This window comes from Periplaneta americana, chromosome 15, assembly GCF_040183065.1.
Source record: "Periplaneta americana isolate PAMFEO1 chromosome 15, P.americana_PAMFEO1_priV1, whole genome shotgun sequence".
NCBI lineage: Eukaryota > Metazoa > Arthropoda > Insecta > Blattodea > Blattidae > Periplaneta > Periplaneta americana.
The window spans coordinates 136,358,745-136,379,776 of record NC_091131.1 but is presented as its reverse complement, the minus strand read 5'-3'; the positions used below and the strand labels follow the sequence as shown (position 1 = coordinate 136,379,776).

The 21,032-nt window shown below is 33.5% G+C and overlaps 1 protein-coding gene across 3 annotated transcripts in view; it reads left to right on the top strand.

Annotated features, from left to right (window-relative positions):
• The first annotated feature begins 2,091 nt into the window (after window positions 1–2,091).
• LOC138715372 (transient receptor potential cation channel protein painless-like) overlaps window positions 2,092–21,032 on the top strand; it is a 57,065-nt gene continuing 38,124 nt past the window's right edge. The window contains exon 1 of one of the 3 annotated variants that reach the window (XM_069848218.1): window positions 2,092–2,255. In XM_069848218.1, the coding sequence (XP_069704319.1) occupies window positions 2,235–2,255 (21 nt within the window). In that variant the 5' untranslated portion in view covers window positions 2,092–2,234. The remainder of the gene's footprint in view (window positions 2,256–21,032) is intronic. The other 2 variants (XM_069848220.1, XR_011336264.1) reach the window with 2 other exon arrangements.

Genomic DNA, 21,032 nt, shown 5'->3' with positions numbered 1-21,032 from the left:
TAAATAGCATATTGTTATATAGTATTCAAATTTGTGGAAAGAGTTATAATACAGTATAAATAGAGTTCTTAAATTTCAAAAGAAAACTATCCGTATAATCAGTGATTCAGACTTTGATGCACATTGTAAGCCTTTGTTTATTAGTGAAGGCATACTTACCGTAATAAATCTACACATATTTCATTGCCTAATTCAGGTCAAAAATAACTTATCCAAATATACAAGTAAATCCGAACTTCATGGTTATTCCACAAGATATAAATATTTTTTTCGTACCAAATGCTAGATTGAGTAAATCCAAAAATGTTTAAAAACGATTGCTATTGACTTGTTCAATAAACTACCTCCCGAGGCCCACTCTATTTGTTTCAGTAGATTTCAATCATCTGTCCACAGTTAGCTCCTAAACAATCCAGTCTATAATATTAAAGGATTTTTTTGACGTTTCTATTGATATTTTCTTTTAACCGCCCATTGTGTTAATTTAATGTATTTATTGTGTACCTGTTTCTGACTTGCCAAATACTCTTGGATTTTCTGGCTAAATAAAGATTAATTGATTCATCATAATCACCATCACGTCGTCAGATTTCGAGGTAGGCCAGGGCACCTGTTATATGTCCTCCCATCTCCGTAGAGATCTTTCTTGTGTTTCACTGTTTTGTATATTAATATTTAAACATTTTTTAGTATTCTATTATTATCAATTTTTACAATCCATATAGTTAATTTTATTGTTTCTGTATTTTCGAATTTTGTCACATAGTTAAAATAGATTAAAGTTTTATGATGACTATACTGGTTTGTATGTGTATAGTCAGCAACACGTCTCCAAATTAATTTATCTCAGTTATCGCTCATTGCAACTTTTTCATGGCCAATTTTTAAATCTATACAAATTGTCAGTATTTATAGAATTTTAATATTGTCTCATTTGTGGTCTTCAGATTTTTTAAATTAACTAATCAGAAAGTAATGTTACAGGAGAGAGGATAGAGGGTAAATAGTACAGCGTTGGTACATGTAGAGGAAACTGAACAACTTTCTACAATTTCTTATGAAAAATGTCGCCTGCTAGCAATAAACTGAGAACATGTTCCCGGAGACTGCGCAGCAAAACTTATCTCACCAAATCACTTAGTTGTATGTCGTTTTTTTCACCAAATAAAATACAAAATAAATACAAATACAAATTGTCAGTAATTATAGAATTTTAATATTGTGTCATTTGTGGTCTTCAGATGTTTTAATTAAATAAACAGAAAGCAATGTTACAAGAGAGAGGATAGTAAGGACTAGGCGACTAGAGGGTTAATAGTACAGCGTTGGAACATGTAGAGGGAACTGAACAGCTTACTACAATTTCTTATGAAAAATGTCGCCTGCTAGCAATAAATTGAGAACATGATCCCTAAGACTGCGCAGCAAAACTTACCTCACCAAATCACTTAGTTTTATGTCGCTTTTTCCACCAACGATCTGTTTTCTGTTGCTACATTTTAGTCCCTAGAATTGTAAAAATTACTCCCAAACTTTCTGCTATACCAATATTTAAATATATGCTGACAACCTTAAGGTTTGTATAGCCTAAACTTTTAATCTCTCGTTAGTGTGTGGCAACATAGTCTTGACCTACAGAGGGGACACGTCGCTTCTAATTTAGCCGTTCGAGAGTCGAAATAGGTTCATACAGTGATGTTTTGATAGTAGCATCTTTGTTTTTGAAATTTTTATAAAATCTTTGTCAGGATTGCTGGAGACATTACAGCTTAAAGATGTAATATTTTCAACTTTGTCGTAAATGTGATCATGACTTGCATTTCATATTGTTTCTAATGTAGCATACCGTAGGTAGAATGGTAGGAAATCCGAAGCGCTCGGAAAAACCGTACCTTAAATAATATTTTCTGTCTGTGACGAAATAATATGTACTGTAAGATAACCGACTTCCAGTGTTCTTGATAGGAATCCGTCAGCTGTTGGACTGACCTACGGCTCGATCCCTACTCCCGTGGTTCTGAGAAGAATGTCAAGACGTAAGAAGGTGATAAGGTGACAATATTAGAAGATAGCGGTATCTACATTGAAGAAAACTTAACTCGTATCAAAGGAGCAGTAGGCTGATAAGGTATCAGTGATATTATACAAACCTCTTTAACATTAGGAAGTAGTGGCAAGTTGTGAACACGTATTTTATAGGACAACGGACAGGAGACTAGAAGGACTATGACCTGATGGAAGTGACACACCCTTCTGTAAGTAATAATTTAAATCTGTAATATAAACGAAGTAGTATACGTAACGGACAAGTTACAACTATAACTTAACAGATTAGAAACCATATATACATGAATTCGAATTTCGCAATCATATGTAAGAGTAGGGGGGGGGAGGTGGTTTAACTCTTATGTTGGAAGTTGTGTCTTCATATAAGTTCCTTAGTTTTCCGCATTGGTTTGGTGTGTGATAATTGTGTTTCGATGGGAAAGATAGGATGAATTTGATTATAAGTGTTGCCAAATCTGAAAATTGTATATTATATTATATATTATTATATTATTTATAGGAATTGTCATTTTTATAACGTTGATATCATTATTGAACTATAAAATCATCTTTTTGTATAGCTGATTTACAATTTCAGTCGGAGACAAAGTACCTACATTAGTCACATTTGTTCAGTTGTTCAGTGATTAGATGTTGGCAAACCTGTTACGTTTGATTATGTGGACCAAATATTTTGCTTCCTGAAGAACTATGGCTGGAAGTCATGACATATACCATTTAACACTAAATATCCCTCTTAATTAATTCTATCGTCAATAGTGTTTCAGAAATATTGTTTTTTTTTTTTGTAAGAAGCACTATTTTAAAGTCCAACACATATGAAAAACTCTTACGAGAGTATGCAGTTTTGCTACAGAATGTGAATTACAGCATACACAATTGGCACGTATGTGGCGACCTAAAAGTTCATGACTCTGTTCGTTGGGCTTAAACTAGGGTACATAAAGTTCTCAGCTAATGGGGTAAGAGATTGGCCTGAAAGTAATCACTATTTACCTGAGAAGTTGAATGTGAAAAAGAACCTCTGGTAGACCCAAAGAAGATATTCCTGCCTCCACTACACATCAAAATTGGTTCAATGAAAAATTTCGTAAAGGCGATGGACCGCCAGGCAGAGACATTCCAATACATACAAAGCAAATTTCTTGAAGTTAGTGGAGTCAAAATTAATTAAGGTATCTTCATTGGCCCACAAATTAGAAATCTCATGAAGGATGTTAAGAACTTTTATACAGTGCTCCAGAGAAATTAAAAGGTAGCATGGAAGGCCTTGAAGGCAGTAATTGAACGTTTTATTGGTAAAAATAGACAACAACGAACAAATAGTTGACAACATGATTGAAATATACAGGAACAAGGGCTGCAACATGTCCTTGAAGATTAATTTCTTTCATAGTCATTCAGACTATTCCCCAAATTGTCTTACAGACGTCAGTGACGAGCATGGTGAGAGATTTCACCAAGAGATCTCTATCATGGAAATGCGCTACCAAAAAAAAATGTACTCCAGTAATACTTCCAGGCTACTGCTGCCAACTTAAAAGAGAGACACACATTATACATAACAGAAAGTCATATGCAAAAAGATCCAGTTAAAGTACACATTATGCATGTTGGTGTAAATAACATCTTTTTATGATAGTGTGTTTTTAATGGATGCAGTATATATGTATGTATATATATATATATATATACTTTTTTAATTGTTAACTGGTGTAGTAAATTAATATAGAGTAACTGCACCAGTGAATGACTGGTGCCAATAAATGGACCGTTTTGTTTAAACCAGAGAGAGAAGAACCAATCAGAAATCGTGAATTTGTAAAGTAGTAGTAGTAGTAGTATTAGTAGTAGTAGTAGTAGTAGTAGTAGTAGTAGATTTATTTCTACTGGCAGAGTTAAGTCCATAAAGCCTTCTCTTCCACTCAACTATTGTATCCCTTCGCTCATCAGGCTTCTTTTATGTCATTTACACAATTCTTTGCTAAAAATTGTTGAAAAGACACACATCACGGCACTTAGTTGTTGATCATTAATTGGTGCAGCTACCTTAGTAGTAAGTCCAAGGAGACATAAATTAAATGATCATTATCATCAACATTCAACGTATTAAACATAGTGATCTGTTACATTCTCTATCCATCGTTTTTTTAGGTCTTTATCTAGCTTTTCGAACAGAAAATGTATCGATCCGAACATTGTATCGAAATAGACTCGAAGAAAAATTCAGGAAGGCTAACTTAGGTGGGTTATATCATGAAGAAAAGTACCGAGAAATGAAAGATATATTCCAGGTTGGGCAACTGAAGTCTTAGGAACTAAAGTTAAAAAAAATTAGGAACGATTGATGGACGGAAGAAATGAGAGAGGAAGTAGATCACAAGAAAAGATGTTACCAGGGATATGCTCGTTCAGCTCACGTTTGGAAGATCCGTAAATCTATGGGAAACAACAATTGAGGGGTTGGGTGCAAGAAAGGCACTACACTCAAATGGAAGTTTAGAGAAAATTGATGTTGAAAATTCAAACCGTAATAATGTGATCTATGCACGCCTTTACATTTTGGGTACTCCTGACCTCTATGATCACAGTATTGAACTACAACTTGGTGATCATATGCATAACAGATCAGAGGACACAATAAAGCGTTTTACTCAAAAAGGGCACATCCTCTAAAATGCCCTTCTTGCACTCAGCCTCTCAATTATAAAGATCGAATCTCTCCCATATCAATGGAAAATTGGGTAACCTATATACAATTTTTCTACAAGAAAGACGGAATGAATCTCCACTCCGAGATATGCAGTTATTACATGACCTGGATTCAATTACAATGGATTAAGTTGTGGATGCACTAAAACAAAAATCCATTTTGAATCTTGCGTACACTACTTTTAACACTTGAATATAATTAATTGATTACTAGTGGACTAGTGTCTTCCTTATGATGTTGTCTATTATGTTTGGAAGACAAAACAAAAACTTAAACACAAAAACACGCAAAACACAACACAAACACAAGAACACAAGAAATACATCACACTAACATATGAAAACAAAAGCACACATAAGATCGCATCTTCATTCAGAAAACAGAAATACAACATAACATACAGAACAGAAAACACACTACAAAGACATCTCAACACACAAAAATCAGAAACAAATAAATACGACCACACAGGTGTATACAAACTCACATGTAATAGTTGCGATAAATTCTACATAGGACAGACAGGCAGATCATTCCAAACACGCTGCAAAGAACACATTAAAGCAATAGCCAGAGGACACAATACATCCACATACGCCGATCACATAACCAATACTAACCATACATACAATAACATAAATACGGACATGGAAATCCTACACATACAACCCAAGAACCAAAAACTCAACACACTAGAAAAATACGAAATATACAAACACACTAAAACACACCCCGATCAAATTCTCAACACACAGATCAACTTCAGTACACACACACTATTCGACTCCACTCTTCAACACATTTCAACTATAAAACACACCCACTTAACAGGCAGAGAAGTTCGAGATGACGCCGTGATCTAGTAGGCTCTGAGGATGGTGCGTGAAGCACTGAAACAGCTGTAAGCCGGACAAATCTTACATAATTAACACGAGTAAGTCCACTAGTACTCAATTAATTATAAAACAATAAATTTAAAAATGGTAAATCTTCGGAATCTGGAGGGATTTTAAGTACACCGGACCAATTGCGTTAAGAATCTTCATACACTATCTCAATGGCTTTTTAGAATTGAAGTTATTCCCTAGTGAAATAAGAGAATCTTATTTAACACGAATTTTGAAAAAAAAGGGGACAATTACTCGTATTTGAGAGTATCACAGTGTATGGTGCAGAATTGTGGGAGATGACCAATGCGCAAGAAAGACATTTGAAGGCGGCAGAGTTAAACTTCTGGAGGAAGTGTATGGATCGGGTGAGAACAGAGGACATCCGAATGGCTGTGAGTAGGAATATTACCATCATGGATCGGATAGAAGAGGAACGTTCAACCTGGTATGGACACGTCATAGGCTACCCCGCCAAATTCTTCAATGGACCTCCAGGCGAAGAAAAAAATGAGGACGTCTTGGTAGAATATGGATGGATGGAGTGAGTGAGATCGGCAATGATATCCAGAGGTCTAACTGATGAAGTCTGGCAAGACAGGGACCTCTGGCGGCGTAGAGTAACATCGGAAGATATCTAGCTGCAGGCAACTTTGAAGGGAGACGCCTGATGAATTGAACTGAACTGAACCTAAGTTTAAATTAAATTAATACAGAGTAATAATTACATTATGACATGTCTAGTAACGCAAATGTATTACAAACTAACAAAAAGTTAATGTATCTGTTTCTCAGTATTCTTACGTGATAGGACATTTCTGGTATCAAATTTGAATTTAGGAGGTCAAAATTAATGAGAAAGTCCCAGTTTCATGAAAGAAGTATAAAAAGTGTGTTCCACAGTGAAAGACACATTCCGTTGCATTGAACAAATTGGGTATGGGAGGGAACGTGTTGTCAGTGGTTTTCAGTCTAATGTTCAAATGTTCAATCATTATATTCATATCCATATGCAACACCAAAAACCTTATGTGGTATGCCTATTGTGGTTAAACATTTAAACTTTTAAGCCAATACGCTCCTTTGAGGAGAAATATGAAAAATACTAGTAATAATATTGTTTATATAATGGATATCTGTAATAGCGATCGAGATGAATAACAGGAGACGTACTTCCGAATTTTTCCACCATTGGCTTGAGTTTATATAACCTCCAAAAGTTATGCATTTAATTGGTGCTCTTTCTACATTATTTGTCTATGAGTAAGAGAACCGGGTATCCCCACGTCACAAGTGTCTCTTCGTGTGTGGAATAGATCAAGAAAAAGGGACATTTGATAGCGCATGGTGACAGAAAACAGAAAATAAGCAAACAAAGAAAATATAATTATAATATGACTCACAGTAGTGTACGCAACTGTTTGAACAGATACCGCTGCTTGAAATCAAGGTTGTGAATTCAAAACACCTCTAGTTATTCGTGTGAAGTGTTGTCTGTTATCACCTGTTTGTCTTTTGTGCAAGATTAATGCCCGGCAATTAGGAAAGGCAAAACCGTAACAAGACCAAATTCTAAAGAAAGATGGAAGGAAAGAATAAAGGAAGAAATACTGTAGAAGAAGGAAGGAAGTGAAAAAGTAAAAGATGGAAAGAAGAAAGGTTGGAAAGAACGAAAAAGAAAAGGAAAGGAGAGAGGAAGGAAAGATAAAAGGGCAAAAAGAAGCAAACAAGAAAGGGAGGAAAGGAGAAATAGGAAAAAGGAAAGAAGTAAGAGTGAAAGGAAGGAAAGAGTAAGGGTGAAGAGAACGAAAGAAGAAAGAAAGGATGAAAATGAAGAGCAAAAGGAAGACAAGTAGGAAGGAAAAAAAGAAAAGAGAGTGAAAAGAAAGATGAAGAGGAAGAGTGAAAAAAGAAGGGAAGAAAGAAGGAAGAGTAAATATAAGGAGAGAAGGAAGGGAAGAAATGAGTGAAAAGGCGATAAAACAGGGAGGTAAAAAGAAGAGTGAAAAGGAATGAAGAAGGAAGGAAAGAAGGAGGAGTCAAAAGAAGAGAAGAAGGAAGAATGAAAAGGAGAGAAGAAAGGAAAGAAAGAATGAAGAGTAAAAAGAATGAGATAAGAAAAGAAGGAAAGAAGGAAGTGTGAGGAGGAGAGAAATAAGGAAGAAAAGAAGGAAGAGTGAGAAAAATGAAAGAAAAAGCGAAGGAAGAGTGAGATGAATGAGAGAAGAAGAGAAGGAAAGAAAGTAGAGTGAAAAAGAGAGAAGTAAGAAAGGAAAGTAGGAAGAGTGAAAAAGAGAGAAGTAAGGAAGGAAAGAAGAAAGAGTGAGAAGAATGGAGAAGAAGAGAAGGAAAGATGGTAGAGTGACAAGGAGGGAAGAAAGGAAGGATAGAATGAATATTAAGAAGAATGAGAGACGAAGAAAAGGAAAGAAGGAAGAGTGAAAAGGAGAGAAGTAAGGCGGAAAGAAGAAAGAGTGAGAAGTATGAGAGAAGAAGAGAAGGAAAGAATGACGAGTGAGAAGAATGAGAGAAGAAGAGAAGGAAAGAAGGAAGAATAAAAAGAGAGAAGTAAGAAAGGAAAGGAGGAAGAGTGAGAAGAATGAGAGAAGAAGAGAAGGAAAGAAGGAAGAGTGAAAAGAGAGAAAGAAGGAAAGGAGGAAGAGTGAGAAGAATGAGAGAAGTGAAGGAAAGAAGGAAGAGTGAAAAGAGAGAAGAAAGGAAGGAAAGGAGGAAGAGTGAGAAGAATGAGAGAAGAACAGGAAAGAAGGAAGGGTGAAAAGGAGAGAAGAAAGGAAGGATAGAATGAAGACTGAGACGAATGAGAGAAGAAGTGAAGGTTATTAAAAGAAGCAAAAAAAACGAAAGGAAATAAGGTAGAGTGAAAAGAGAGAGAAAGAAGAAAGGAAAGAAGAAAGAGTGAATAAGAGGGGACAAGAAAAGGAGGAAAGAAAGGAGATTGAGAAGAAAGAAAAATGAAGGAAAGAAGGATGGGTGAAAAGAAGTGTAGAAGATTGGAAAGGAAGAAATACTCATATGCTATATACTATTCCATTTAGTCATCAACAGGTTGGAATGGTCAGGTTTATTTTAGAATTGATTTCGTCCTAGTTTTATTCCCAAGGGCAGGTCTTTCACTTAAAACCCAGGGAATTGCTTATTAATAGTTTTGTTGTGCCCAGGGATTATGATAAGCAATCATAACTTTGTTATGACCATAAGCAATATATTTCACTTTATTTTAAAGTAATAAAATCGTACTTATTAAAAGATTCAAACATGCCTTTACAATGCGAGAGCTCGCTTTCTGTTTCGACAGATTACAGACTACAGTTTAGCTAACTCAGCAAAGAACCACAGTCCAGTCCTTGAACATGCAGAAATGCGTACGCTTACATTTTTATCACGAACTCAGTCTTAGCAACAGCTGACATATAACGTGCAGCGTCTCTCGCGAGACATCAATTTCTATTGGTTACTGGTAAATCAGAAACAGAGATTCAGTCGTGAGAGTTTCTTAAATTTGTATTGTTCTAAGTGACAACCGGAAACGCCTATTTAAAATAATGGTTAAGAATCAGAAGCGAGGTGTTTAGTGAATGCAATACCGTCTTTTTAGAAGATTCGCGGGTAAAATAGCGTCACTCTGTTACGTCACAAAGGACGCGGTTCGAGAATTTATAAAAGGACATGAAACGTCGAAAACGCGGTCATTAGTTATTGGTCAAGACAGCACGTCCAGGAAGAAATCCAGGAATATGGCATCAACTATGAACAGCATTAGGGTTCGCCCTACTATCTATTGTAAGTAAAATCATCAGATCATTCTTTAGACTTTTCATGTAACTAGTTCATCTTGGTACTTTAGAATTAACATAAATTTTCATACTTTCCAAATCTTTCAATCTCAATACTTAATAATCTGTTTGTAGTAAATTTATATTTTATTAATAAACTTAGTAATAGTGAATTTCTACACTTGTGATTATTCCAAAAGTCTGAGATCACATTCTAAGTAGGAATCCTTCCTATCCATAAGCAAGTGCAGTTTATAAAGTATAATGCAGTGTCTGATTCGTTTGTGTTATTTTGATAGAGAATATAACTCGCTATTATCTCAAAGATAAGCCATCCGCCCTTGTCGTGGCAAGTGGCACGACAAAACACTGGTGTCAGATATGATAGAGCTCAACAATAACTTTTGGTGTCAGATATGGTAGAATAAAATATTGGTGTCAGATATGCTATAATAAATACTGGTGTCAGAATTAGTATAACAAAAATTGGTGTCAGAAATGGGCACAACAGTTATAATAGAGTAATCTATTGTATTTAAGATTTTTTGTACCCTATAATTTACAATTATATTTATGGTGATTGTCTATAATTCTTTAATTTAGCTTTATAATCAGACACTACACGTTCATAGTTCATACTGATTCTCGTAGTATGAGATCAGTACAATGCCGGAATACCTCTGCAATGCCCAAATCCATGCCCGTGGGTTTCTGAGCAGTATCTACACTCAGGGAAAGAAAAAATGCCGGTATAGAAATATACATATGTAGTCGTATATTTTAAAGAAAACATCATAGTGTCTTCCGTGATATTGACATATCCCATTGTAACGCTATACATTTTCAAATAACACTTATTAATGGTACTCTTGTTAACCTAACTGCAATTTACAGATCTCCAAAACTATGCAAAAATGAATTTCTGATAAATTTTGAAAGCTTCTTGTCAATATACAAAGATTAAAAAAAAAAAACATGTTATTCTGGGCGACATAAACATTCAAATTTTAGAAAATAGATTAGATAATTTTGGCAACACGTATTTAAATATCATGCATGAATATGGATACGTAAAATATTTAAATTCCATTACTCGTCCATCATGCAATTCATGTCTTGATCATATTTTCCTAAAAACGGGAAATAACTTAAATTTTATACCTGTAGTTTACGCAAGTGCAATAACAGATCATTGTATGACTTTTGCATTGTTGTCAATCAGTAATAAAAGTATTAGCAGAGAAGCCACTGAACCTTCGGACAATTATTAGCTAATTATAAACCATAAAAGCCTAATATCTCATATTAATAATATGAATTGGGAATCTATGTACTACAATGAAGACGCAGATACATGTTTCGATAATTTTTATAAAATACTCTGTAACCTAATTTGTAAATATTCTAATCATGTCCCTCTCAAATTGTCAAGTAAGTACAAAAAAATTAAACCTTGGATTACCACAGGTATTATCAAATCAATACTATCTAGGGATAAGTTAGCTAAGGAAGTTAAACGTGACCCACAAAACATTGTTTTATTAAATTACAACAGAAAATATAGAAATATTCTCACTAATGTAATAAGAAATCAGAGAATCAAATATAATTCTGAAAAATTGAACAAAAATAAAAATAAACCAAAGCAATTTTGGCAGACCATAAACGAAGCTACTGACACACAATGTAATAAAAATAGTATATTAAAGACAATTATAAGTCGAAATGGAATAAAAATTGAAAATAAGGAAACTATCGCAAACGAATTTAACGATCATTTTACTAATGTAGGTCATGACATCGTATCTAATATAAAAAAGAAAGTATATAATACTCATCACTATAACCTTACTTACAATAAAAGTATATCATCTATGTTTATGTTTCCAGTAAACGAATGTGAAATCATTAATATTGTAAACAGTTAGAAATAATGTGGCTCCTGGTATTGATGGTATTACAACAAATACCCTGAAACGTATTATCGAAGCTATTTCTAAAGCACTTGCCTTTATATTTAATTTGTGCATATCTCAAGGTGTATTTCCTTCACCCCTAAAACATGCTGTGGTGATACCAATTCACAAGTCTGGTGACAAAAATAATCTTAATAATTACAGACCCATTTCACTATTACCCAGTCTCTCTAAAGTATTTGAAATATGTATAAATACACGGTTAATACAATTTTTAGAAAAAAATAAACTACTAAATGGTAATCAATTTGGTTTCAGAAAAAATGTGTGCACTGATTATGCTATTATGGCAGTTACTTAAAAAATAATTCAACAATTAGATGTAGGAAATAAATGTCTAGGAATTTTTCTAGACTTAGAAAAAGCTTTCGATACAGTCAATCACAATATACTTTTGAATAAAATGAAATAGATTGGGAATTAATGGAATGGCCTTAAAATTATTTAAAACTTACTTAAGTAACAGAACTCAAGCAACTAAAATAAATGATCACCTTAGTGAATCACGTAACATTGATATAGGTGTACCTCAGGGGACGATTTTAGGTCCTGTTTTCTTTTTAATATATATCAATGATTTACTTAAAAATTGACATTGAGAAATATTCTGGTACTCTGTATTCTTATGCTGATGATACTGTGGTTATATTTAGCGGTTCGAGTTGGAATGAAACTTATCAAAATTCTAACGGTGGTATTAAAATTATTAAAGAATGGCTGGATGCTCACTTACTTTCTTTGAACGTTTCTAAAACAAAATTAATACCATTTTCATTAACATCACATGGCCTTGAGCAACTAAAAATGAATAATAACATAAGTATAACAATACATGATTGTAACCTACCTACTTGCTCATGTAACGCTTTGAGTATATCCACACAAGTTAAATATTTAGGCATTATTATTGACCAACATTTAAAATGGGACAAGATGTCCTTCATGTGTAACAGATTGCGTAAAACAATCCACAAATTTTCCATTCTACGCTCTTATTTACCTGTTTATGTTCTGCGTACTGTGTACTTAGCTCTGTTTCAATCAATAATTCAGTATGGTATTTTAGGTTGGGGAGGAATGGCAAAATCGACTCTCCATCCTTTAAATTTGCCCCAAAAAGAATTATCAAAATTTGTGTATATAAACCTTTTGATTACCCAACAAAATTAATTTTTCAGGAATTTGGTTCATCAAATCTAGAACAAATTTATGAACAAACATTGCTGATTTACTTCCATAAAAATCCCAATAATTTTAAATTTCATCCTCATGAATACCGTACGAGACAAAACTACAGTTTCTTTCTAAACACCCCCAAATGCCACACAACTGCTGGATTAAAACACAGCAGAAATTTTGGACTCAGAATATATAATGTATTAATTATAGTTTACCCTGTACTAAGTACACTGAACACACATAGATTTAGGAAACAAATTAGGTTAATTATTTAATTGTTTCATATTTCCTTAAGCTATATAATTTAAAATTGTAGAGTGGATCGGGGGAAGATGCCTGACTTTTTCTTTGATTGAATATTTAATATACTGTTAATTTAGTTTTGAATTTCATACTGAAATATCAAAGTCTGGAAGGTATTTTGAAACTATACTTTTGGTACAAAACAGAAAACATTAATTACCTTGTTAATAGATACAGAATTTCTTCTTGCCTGCACTGTAGGCATCTTTCCCCGATATTCGGGTAAGATGGCAAATGTAATTAACACATTTACTGATACATGTATTTTACCTGAACTTGGTTTGATACATGTATAATATAACAAAATTGACTCATTCGTTTATCACTACTTAGGAACACAGTCATTGCACTTATTTTATTGCCGTGTACAAGACTCGTGAAATCACTTCTTGCACACAATGAATTAAAATCCAGTACATTTTTGTCAACATTCGTTTTTACGAGGCGTTTAAAGGTACGGTAAGGAATCCCGTATTCTTGCGATGCTCTAAAACAGTTCTTACCCTCTGTTATAACATGTTCCATCGCAAGTTGAAGACTGTCCTCAATCCACTGACTTCTATCAGGGTATCTTACGTAATGTTTATACATTCCCTGCAGTAAAACAAAAAATAAAACTCTTGCAACAAGTTGCCATCTTACCCCGAAAAATGTGACCATATTCCCCAAGTATCGAGGTAAGATGCCTAGTTCTGTGACGCAACCTAAGATGGTGGAACAAGGTCGTTGGTTGTTAACAATACAAACTTTAGAACTTTTACTACAATATCCATTACAAAGGTTTGACAGTTATTACGAATTTATGGATGTATTAAAATTTCAACATACCTTTGAAATTAATTTATAGCAGAAAAATGAGCAGTTTTCTTACTTTTCTTCTTCTCACAACAAGGACACTTGGCAAAATGAGTTAGCTTCCACTCTACAAACATTCAACTCTCTCATTGATTATGAAGACATGTGCGTGGCGTTCTCTCTTGAAAGAATGTGAAACTACAAAGAAATAAGCATCTTTCCCCGATAGTCATCTCCCACCGATTCACTTTAACCTAATAGTCGTGTACTTTATATTTTCTATATTTTTATATGTCATTATATGGTTTGTATTTTACTATAAATTAATATTATTGTGCAGAATTAACACTCTCCAATTTTGTATAAGTAGACTGAACTGCCCACCGATTCACTTTAACCTAATAGTCGTGTACTTTATATTTTCTATATTTGTATATGTCATTATATGGTTTGTATTTTACTATAAATTAATATTATTGTGCAGAATTAACACTCTCCAATTTTGTATAAGTAGACTGAACTGCTCCCGAGCACGAGCTTCTGATCTTTCGGGCTGCAATGCCTAATGTATTGTAAACCGTGTGCATTAAGTAATTACATTTGATTTGATTTGAAAAAAAAATCTTCATGATGGCCATATAGTACAGCTGTACCTAAATTTTTGATCATGCTAGCTTGATGATTCCACTTAACTGTTTTCCCTCCCACGCATTTAGAACCAACCTCATCCTTTTCTGCTCTTATCTGTTTCTATAGATAATAATATAACTCACGAAACTTCCAAATATACGAATACAATCTAGATCCACCTCATTTGTTCACCGCACATACATATGGAAAGGACATTGGAAAAGGCTTGTTGTCGAAGTGTGTCGTAGCTCAATGATATGTTTGGCTACATACAAAATAGATGTTATCGTATTTGATTCCCGCTCCTTGTTTCATTCTTTTTAAATTGTATTTTAAAGTGACATTAATTTTATTCCACTATTGTTTTTGCAAAATTTTGCCCATATTGTGTCTTATCACTATGGTAATTTACTAATCTACCAAAAACAAAATCACACATGATGTTTTATAAAATTATCTCGCATTTGACAATAAATCGGTGTGCTTCTGAGTGACCTTTTTATGGTGCATTTGTTGTTGTTAGCTGTCAGTAGTCTCTTTTACGTTCATCTGGACGAGATTAAAACTTTGATCGAAGGACATGGACTATTGGATTCCATCGCTATAGGACATACTCGTACTTTATTGATAATGTAATCAAATATATACGTTAAATTACTTTGAAGTGAGTATCACTTAGTTGATCTTTCTACTGTTCTTTTTCTACTCAGTTTTTTCCTTGCTATCAACTATTCTCTCAAAATGCTCATTTCTTCTTTGCGTAACTCACTTGTATTACACATTTTTCACTAATCGATATGTTAGTTTGTTTGTCAAGAAAATTGTCCCGATTATGAACTTTTCACTTCAATTGTTGGGTAACTTTGGGCAGCTGGACTCCGAATTCATTTCGCTTGTATTCTTCTAATTCAAACGCCATATAACCATAGTAGCTGATAAAGCAGTCATAAAATAATCAATTAAAAATAGATGTATTCCTTTGCACTGCATTGGTATCGAAGGATTTGGTTTGTGACTCTTTCCCTTGTCATTCTACTTGCATAATCTTTTTAGCAGTGATGTAGCCAGATTATTTTGGGTGGGCCAGATATGCAGGGTTTAGAAAGTACCTGACCCATCTCCTGACAATTCTGCTGCCGTCAACTCTCTTGAGACTCATTCTCGGAAGTCTTATTTAATAACATGCAAAATTATGATAAAGAATCACGCAAAGCATATCTACACAAACGATTCATAAGGTGAACTGGAGCTGTCGAGATTTCCTTGCTACGAATCTGTCGATCGCTGATGATGGGTCCTTCAACAAATCCCAACTTTTCTCTCTCTCTCTCAATGGATAGAATTGCTAGATTACAAAGCCTTGTGCTTGACATGATTGTCGAATTTTTCTTCGTTCCAGAGCTTTGAAAAGTTTTATATAATTGTCTTAATGAAGGACGAACATTTACTAATATCCATTTTTGGAGACTGAAGTGCTTCCGATAATGAATTTGGAAGAGCAAGAATATTATCTAAACATACTAAATAAAATAAAGTGCCAATTTTTCTAGCTGATGTAACAATTCAGTAGCAACCATGGCTTCCTTTTTTTTATCGCTGCCAAACAATTTTTTAGGTTCAACCCAACACAGTCAAATTGGCTCTTGAAGAAATGAACACATTTTTGACATCTTACCTTAATGCTATCGACTGTAACTACTGTTCTGGATCCATGGTTTAGTATTAATGTTGAGTATTTTCCATAAAAACGTAAATTTCGCTTTTTTTTTTTTTGGGTGGGCCTGAGTCCACCTGGCCCACCCGCTGGCTACGCCACTGCTTTTTAGTTCTGTATTGTAATACATGTTCCATTTTCAGTTCTTTAATTACGACCTCATTCATTTTGTAGTCCTATCGTGTATAACCTGCTGTGTATTGCATGAAGCTTATCTATGTTTTAGTTAAATAAAATTACTTTACGCAACACTGGAAGTGAATGTGAACAATAACTATTGTCAGAATTATTATTCGTACTCAGGTAAATTTTCATATCTTGTATTATTATTATCATCATCATCATCTTTATCATCATCATCTTCATCATCGTCATCGTCATCATCATCATCATCATCATCATTGGCGTAGCTCAGATGATAGCGCATTTTCCTGCTGGTTCGGTGTTTTGCTCGATCATGGATTCTATTCATGATTGGGCTTTTTACCTGGTTAGATTTTTCTTAGGTTTTTTCCAACTGATAACTTCAGATACAAAGAATTTCCCCGAATCGTCTATCACTGAAAGCATTGTATTACACACCATCGTAATATACGGCGGCAGACAATACGATGGAGATACCCAGTTCTGTCAATTTGAATTCGGTACGAGATAACATCGTATCCTTGTATATGGAATACCAAGAATATATATTCCTGTATAATAGTAATTATTTGTATTTTTATCGTCGCCTACAACATCCAAGCCCGAATATAGTAAAATTATATGACGAATTCTTAACGAAAGGGCCAGTCTTAGATCTCAAACACATTCAGAGAACTTTTTTTATGGAACTGTAGTCTATGGAGTTAGTTCTTTTCTAGTGTTTAGATTTTCATTGTCATCATTACACAATGCTCAGTTATCGCCAAACCATCTCAAACAAAAAATCGGCTTTCGTAGTTGAAGTATCAAACAATAATAACAGGTCTAACAATAATAATAATATAAATAATAATAATAATAATAATAATAATTGTTATTATTATTATTATTATTATTATTATTATTATTATTATTATTATTATTATTATTATTATTATTATTATTATTCGTCATCATCCCTTGCACAACTGACCGTACGTTCACATGCCTAAGCAGAGGTAAAGGATCATCCAACCAGAACGACAGTAACGGAGTGAGAGCATACAAATATTATGAAGCGACAATGATAGAAGAATCAGTTTTAATTGGAGAAGGCACCACTAGTAATGTCACAATTCGTTATCTAACATAAACTTCTCGGCCCTCTCTGATAAAGAACAGTCAGCCTGAGCTATGTCTGGGTCTCTGTACTCTAAAAGACGTGCGTTGTGTTGTTGCTATTTATGTTGTACACGCACAGAAAATTTTCCCCGTATCCAGGCAGTGCCTGTGCTTGCGAGAAGAGTGATTTTGTGCCAATTAATGGTTACATTGCCACCGTCAACGTTTGTGCGCCTGATAAAGGCAATATTTCTTCAGCGAAATATATCAAACGAAATTATAAAACAGAAATTCAATTTTGTGCACTCGACGATGAAATAAATTTGAAATAACAGCAATAGCATTAATGCATGTATATAGTAAGAACATACTCCCAGGAGGAACTTCCCTTTTCACAAGTGACGTCGTTAGAGAACGCGATAGGAAACTGCATATATTCACAATAAAAAGGTTCGTTCGCGTATCAACATTACTTTCCAATTTCAATTTTGTTTATTATTACTTTCATAATTATAACCATTCACCATCATCATCATAATCACCTTCATCATCATCATCATTATCAACCTCGTCATTATTATCATCATGATCTAGTGTAATTACTGGATTCATTACGGCCATAGGCTACCAAAGATGGTTTTCCTTTGCCATCTGAAGTCAGACACTTCGTCGACGTTGCTTCTCCACAGATTAATTTATTTTTATAGAGATTTATGTAGCTGTTCTACGCATGAATATAATATCGTTGGCTATTATTCTGCATCATCTTGCTTTGTGATGACTGAAGCCTATTACATCACGGTAAGTTTTGCTTTGCGACATGAAAACGTAAATAGTACACATAGTTGTCTGGAAAAAAATAAATCAAGTTCGTGATGGAGGCTCTGAAATTACAGTAGGCCTACTTCAATTTTCTGGCGTTTTCTCTACACTTAATGGGACAAAATTATCCATACTGCACTGTAACTTGTTTGCCATTGTCTTCTCAGTGAGAAAAATGTGAGAACAGAAATTGGAAAAGGGAGGCCAAGTACTGTGTCTAAAGCCTTGGTTTTTCTGAACCGACGCATACGAGATGCTAGGTTCGAGGCCCGCCTGGCACCTCGCACGTCGCATGTGTCGGTTCAGAAAAACCAAGACTTAACTGTCGTCACATCGCTTCTATTTCGTTTAACATAACTTCAAATAGATTTTTGTACGTAGCTATTCAACACACAAAAATATAAAACCTTGATAAAAATTTGACAATTCTCTAACCCGGAGAAATTTTGTGAGACTTCTGTTCAATAAAACAGCTGTTTGAGAAGTTATCTCAGAATAATTAGGTTATTTGTCATATTTTCATTCCGTCAATATTTCATTGTCACCTCACAATTTTTTAATAAGCTTTCTAATGGAGACGTAACCTCACTTTCAATTTTAATGATTTTACGCGAAATTTTCGCGTATTTCTATATAATTTTACAAAATCTTAGAATTCGCAAAGAATCATAGGCCTATTATAGGTTTGTCATTTTGTGACTTTATGGAGTAAATTAGACCAAAAATAATCGGACTACCGTAACTGTAGTCAGCATGACGTCATTCACTGTCTAATGTATTTAATTTTAACATGAAGCGTTATGCTCGAGGATCAAATGGGTGGAACGTCACGGAAGTCTCAACATTTGACGTCACTTGCTTAGGAATGAAATAAGTTACGTCACACTAGTCTGATGTCACTTGCTTAGCAACGGTTCTGAATCTTGCATTGATATGGAGTTCGCTATAGAAACGGACTTACTTTCTAGGATGGATTATATTTCTTATTTCTCTTGCCATAGACATACTTATGCATATATTAATAAATTAATAGCATTTATTAAATATGAATATGTACAAGATTCAGTTTTTTTTTCCTTTTGCAGATAGTATATAGCGCATTTGTCTCAAGGGGTACGCATCTTACTGACTACGTATGTAAAAATGCTGACGTAGGTATTTATTTTATTATAGGCCTACTTAATAATTACTACAATTTACCTATTTTCTTTTACGATATTAGGTCTTGTTTTTTCTTGCTTCATTAACATTTTATATAATTCATTACAACTCGTATTATTATTCCATCAAAAACTGCTGTATGTATAATAATAATAATAATAATAATAATAATAATAATAATAATAATAATAATAGTAATAATAATAATAATAATAATAATAATAATAATAATAATAATTTATTTTGCTTGCAACATCCAATAATAGTCTTTTGTTATTTGTTATATAATGCAGTTTGGGGGTGCAAAGGTAAAAGTGAATATATTTTGGTGATACGTTTAACAAAAAATATTGAATACCACTAGTATATAGTATGAATACCACAAAGAACTGAAATAAAAATAATGATTACTAATAAAACACACAAATTGCAATACATTAGTTTCACTCTTAATCACATTCTCAATCCCTATAAATAAGAACCAATTCCTTAAAAATTTAAATAACAGAATAACACTCAACTGAGAACAAAAACTTTTCACACAAATACATAGGCCTTATGGTGTCCCGTCATATTTTTTATTATTATGAACAGTTAATGCCTCCAGCACACTAATATACCGAAATAATTGGGAAAATTGTCTATGTACCTTAAGAAGAATAGAGAAGATATGCGATGTGTCAGTACTTAGCCTATTGTGGTGATTTTCATTCTGTAGTTACGTTTATCCTTACACATGTAGGCCTACTGCACTCAAAATTTTAGATGGATTTCAATATTACTATTCTTTCTACATTCCTACCACGAAACTCTGTAATTTTATAACTGCTACTGCATTGCAAATTAATACTGACAAAACAAAATATATAATAAATAGTTTCCCGGAATTCATTTTCATGCATTCAACTATGCATTAACAGAAATACATATGTGAAGGAGTTGATTTTAAATGATTAATAATACGAAAGAAGAAATTGGCATTAGAATTCAGAATGCAAATCGATGTAATTAAAAGTAATGCAGATTTTGAAAAGTAAATTACTTTCAAGGAATGCAAAATTGCATATGTACAAATCATTGGTTTCTCCTGTACTGGCTTACCGTATGCTTCGGAAATCTGAATAATTACGATAAAAAGATTAACAAAAACTGAACAACATTGAATGTGCAATTTTTAGTAAATTATTTGGTGCAGTATTTGACCTAGTTGGTTTAGAATGGAGAAGATTAAAAAAAATGAAGAAATTTACAATCTCTACAGAGAACACAGCATATTAAAAAAGAAATCGCAGCCAAAGGACTAAAGTAGGACGCAGGTCACAGGGAAGACCAAGGCTTCTGTATTTAGATAACTTAGAAAAATATATGAATATGTTAAAAGTTTTTGACTGAAAGAAGACTTGTACAGAGTATTATAGCATTTTATTGTCATTTCTTCAGCGAGGAGTTTTCGTAGCTTCGAATAATAATAATAATAATAATAATAATAATAATAATAATAATAATAATAATAATAGTGATAATAATAATAATAATAATAATAATAATAATAATAATAATATAATTTTTAATTATACTATTTAACGACGCTGTATCAGTTACTAGGTTATAATATAGACTACTGTCGATGGAAATGGTGATAACGAGACCGTATTTGGCGAGAAATAGTCCTATAATTCTCCACGAAATAAGTGACTTCGAATTACCAGCACAGGCCTTAGAAATCTCACTTCCGCTGCTTCTCTT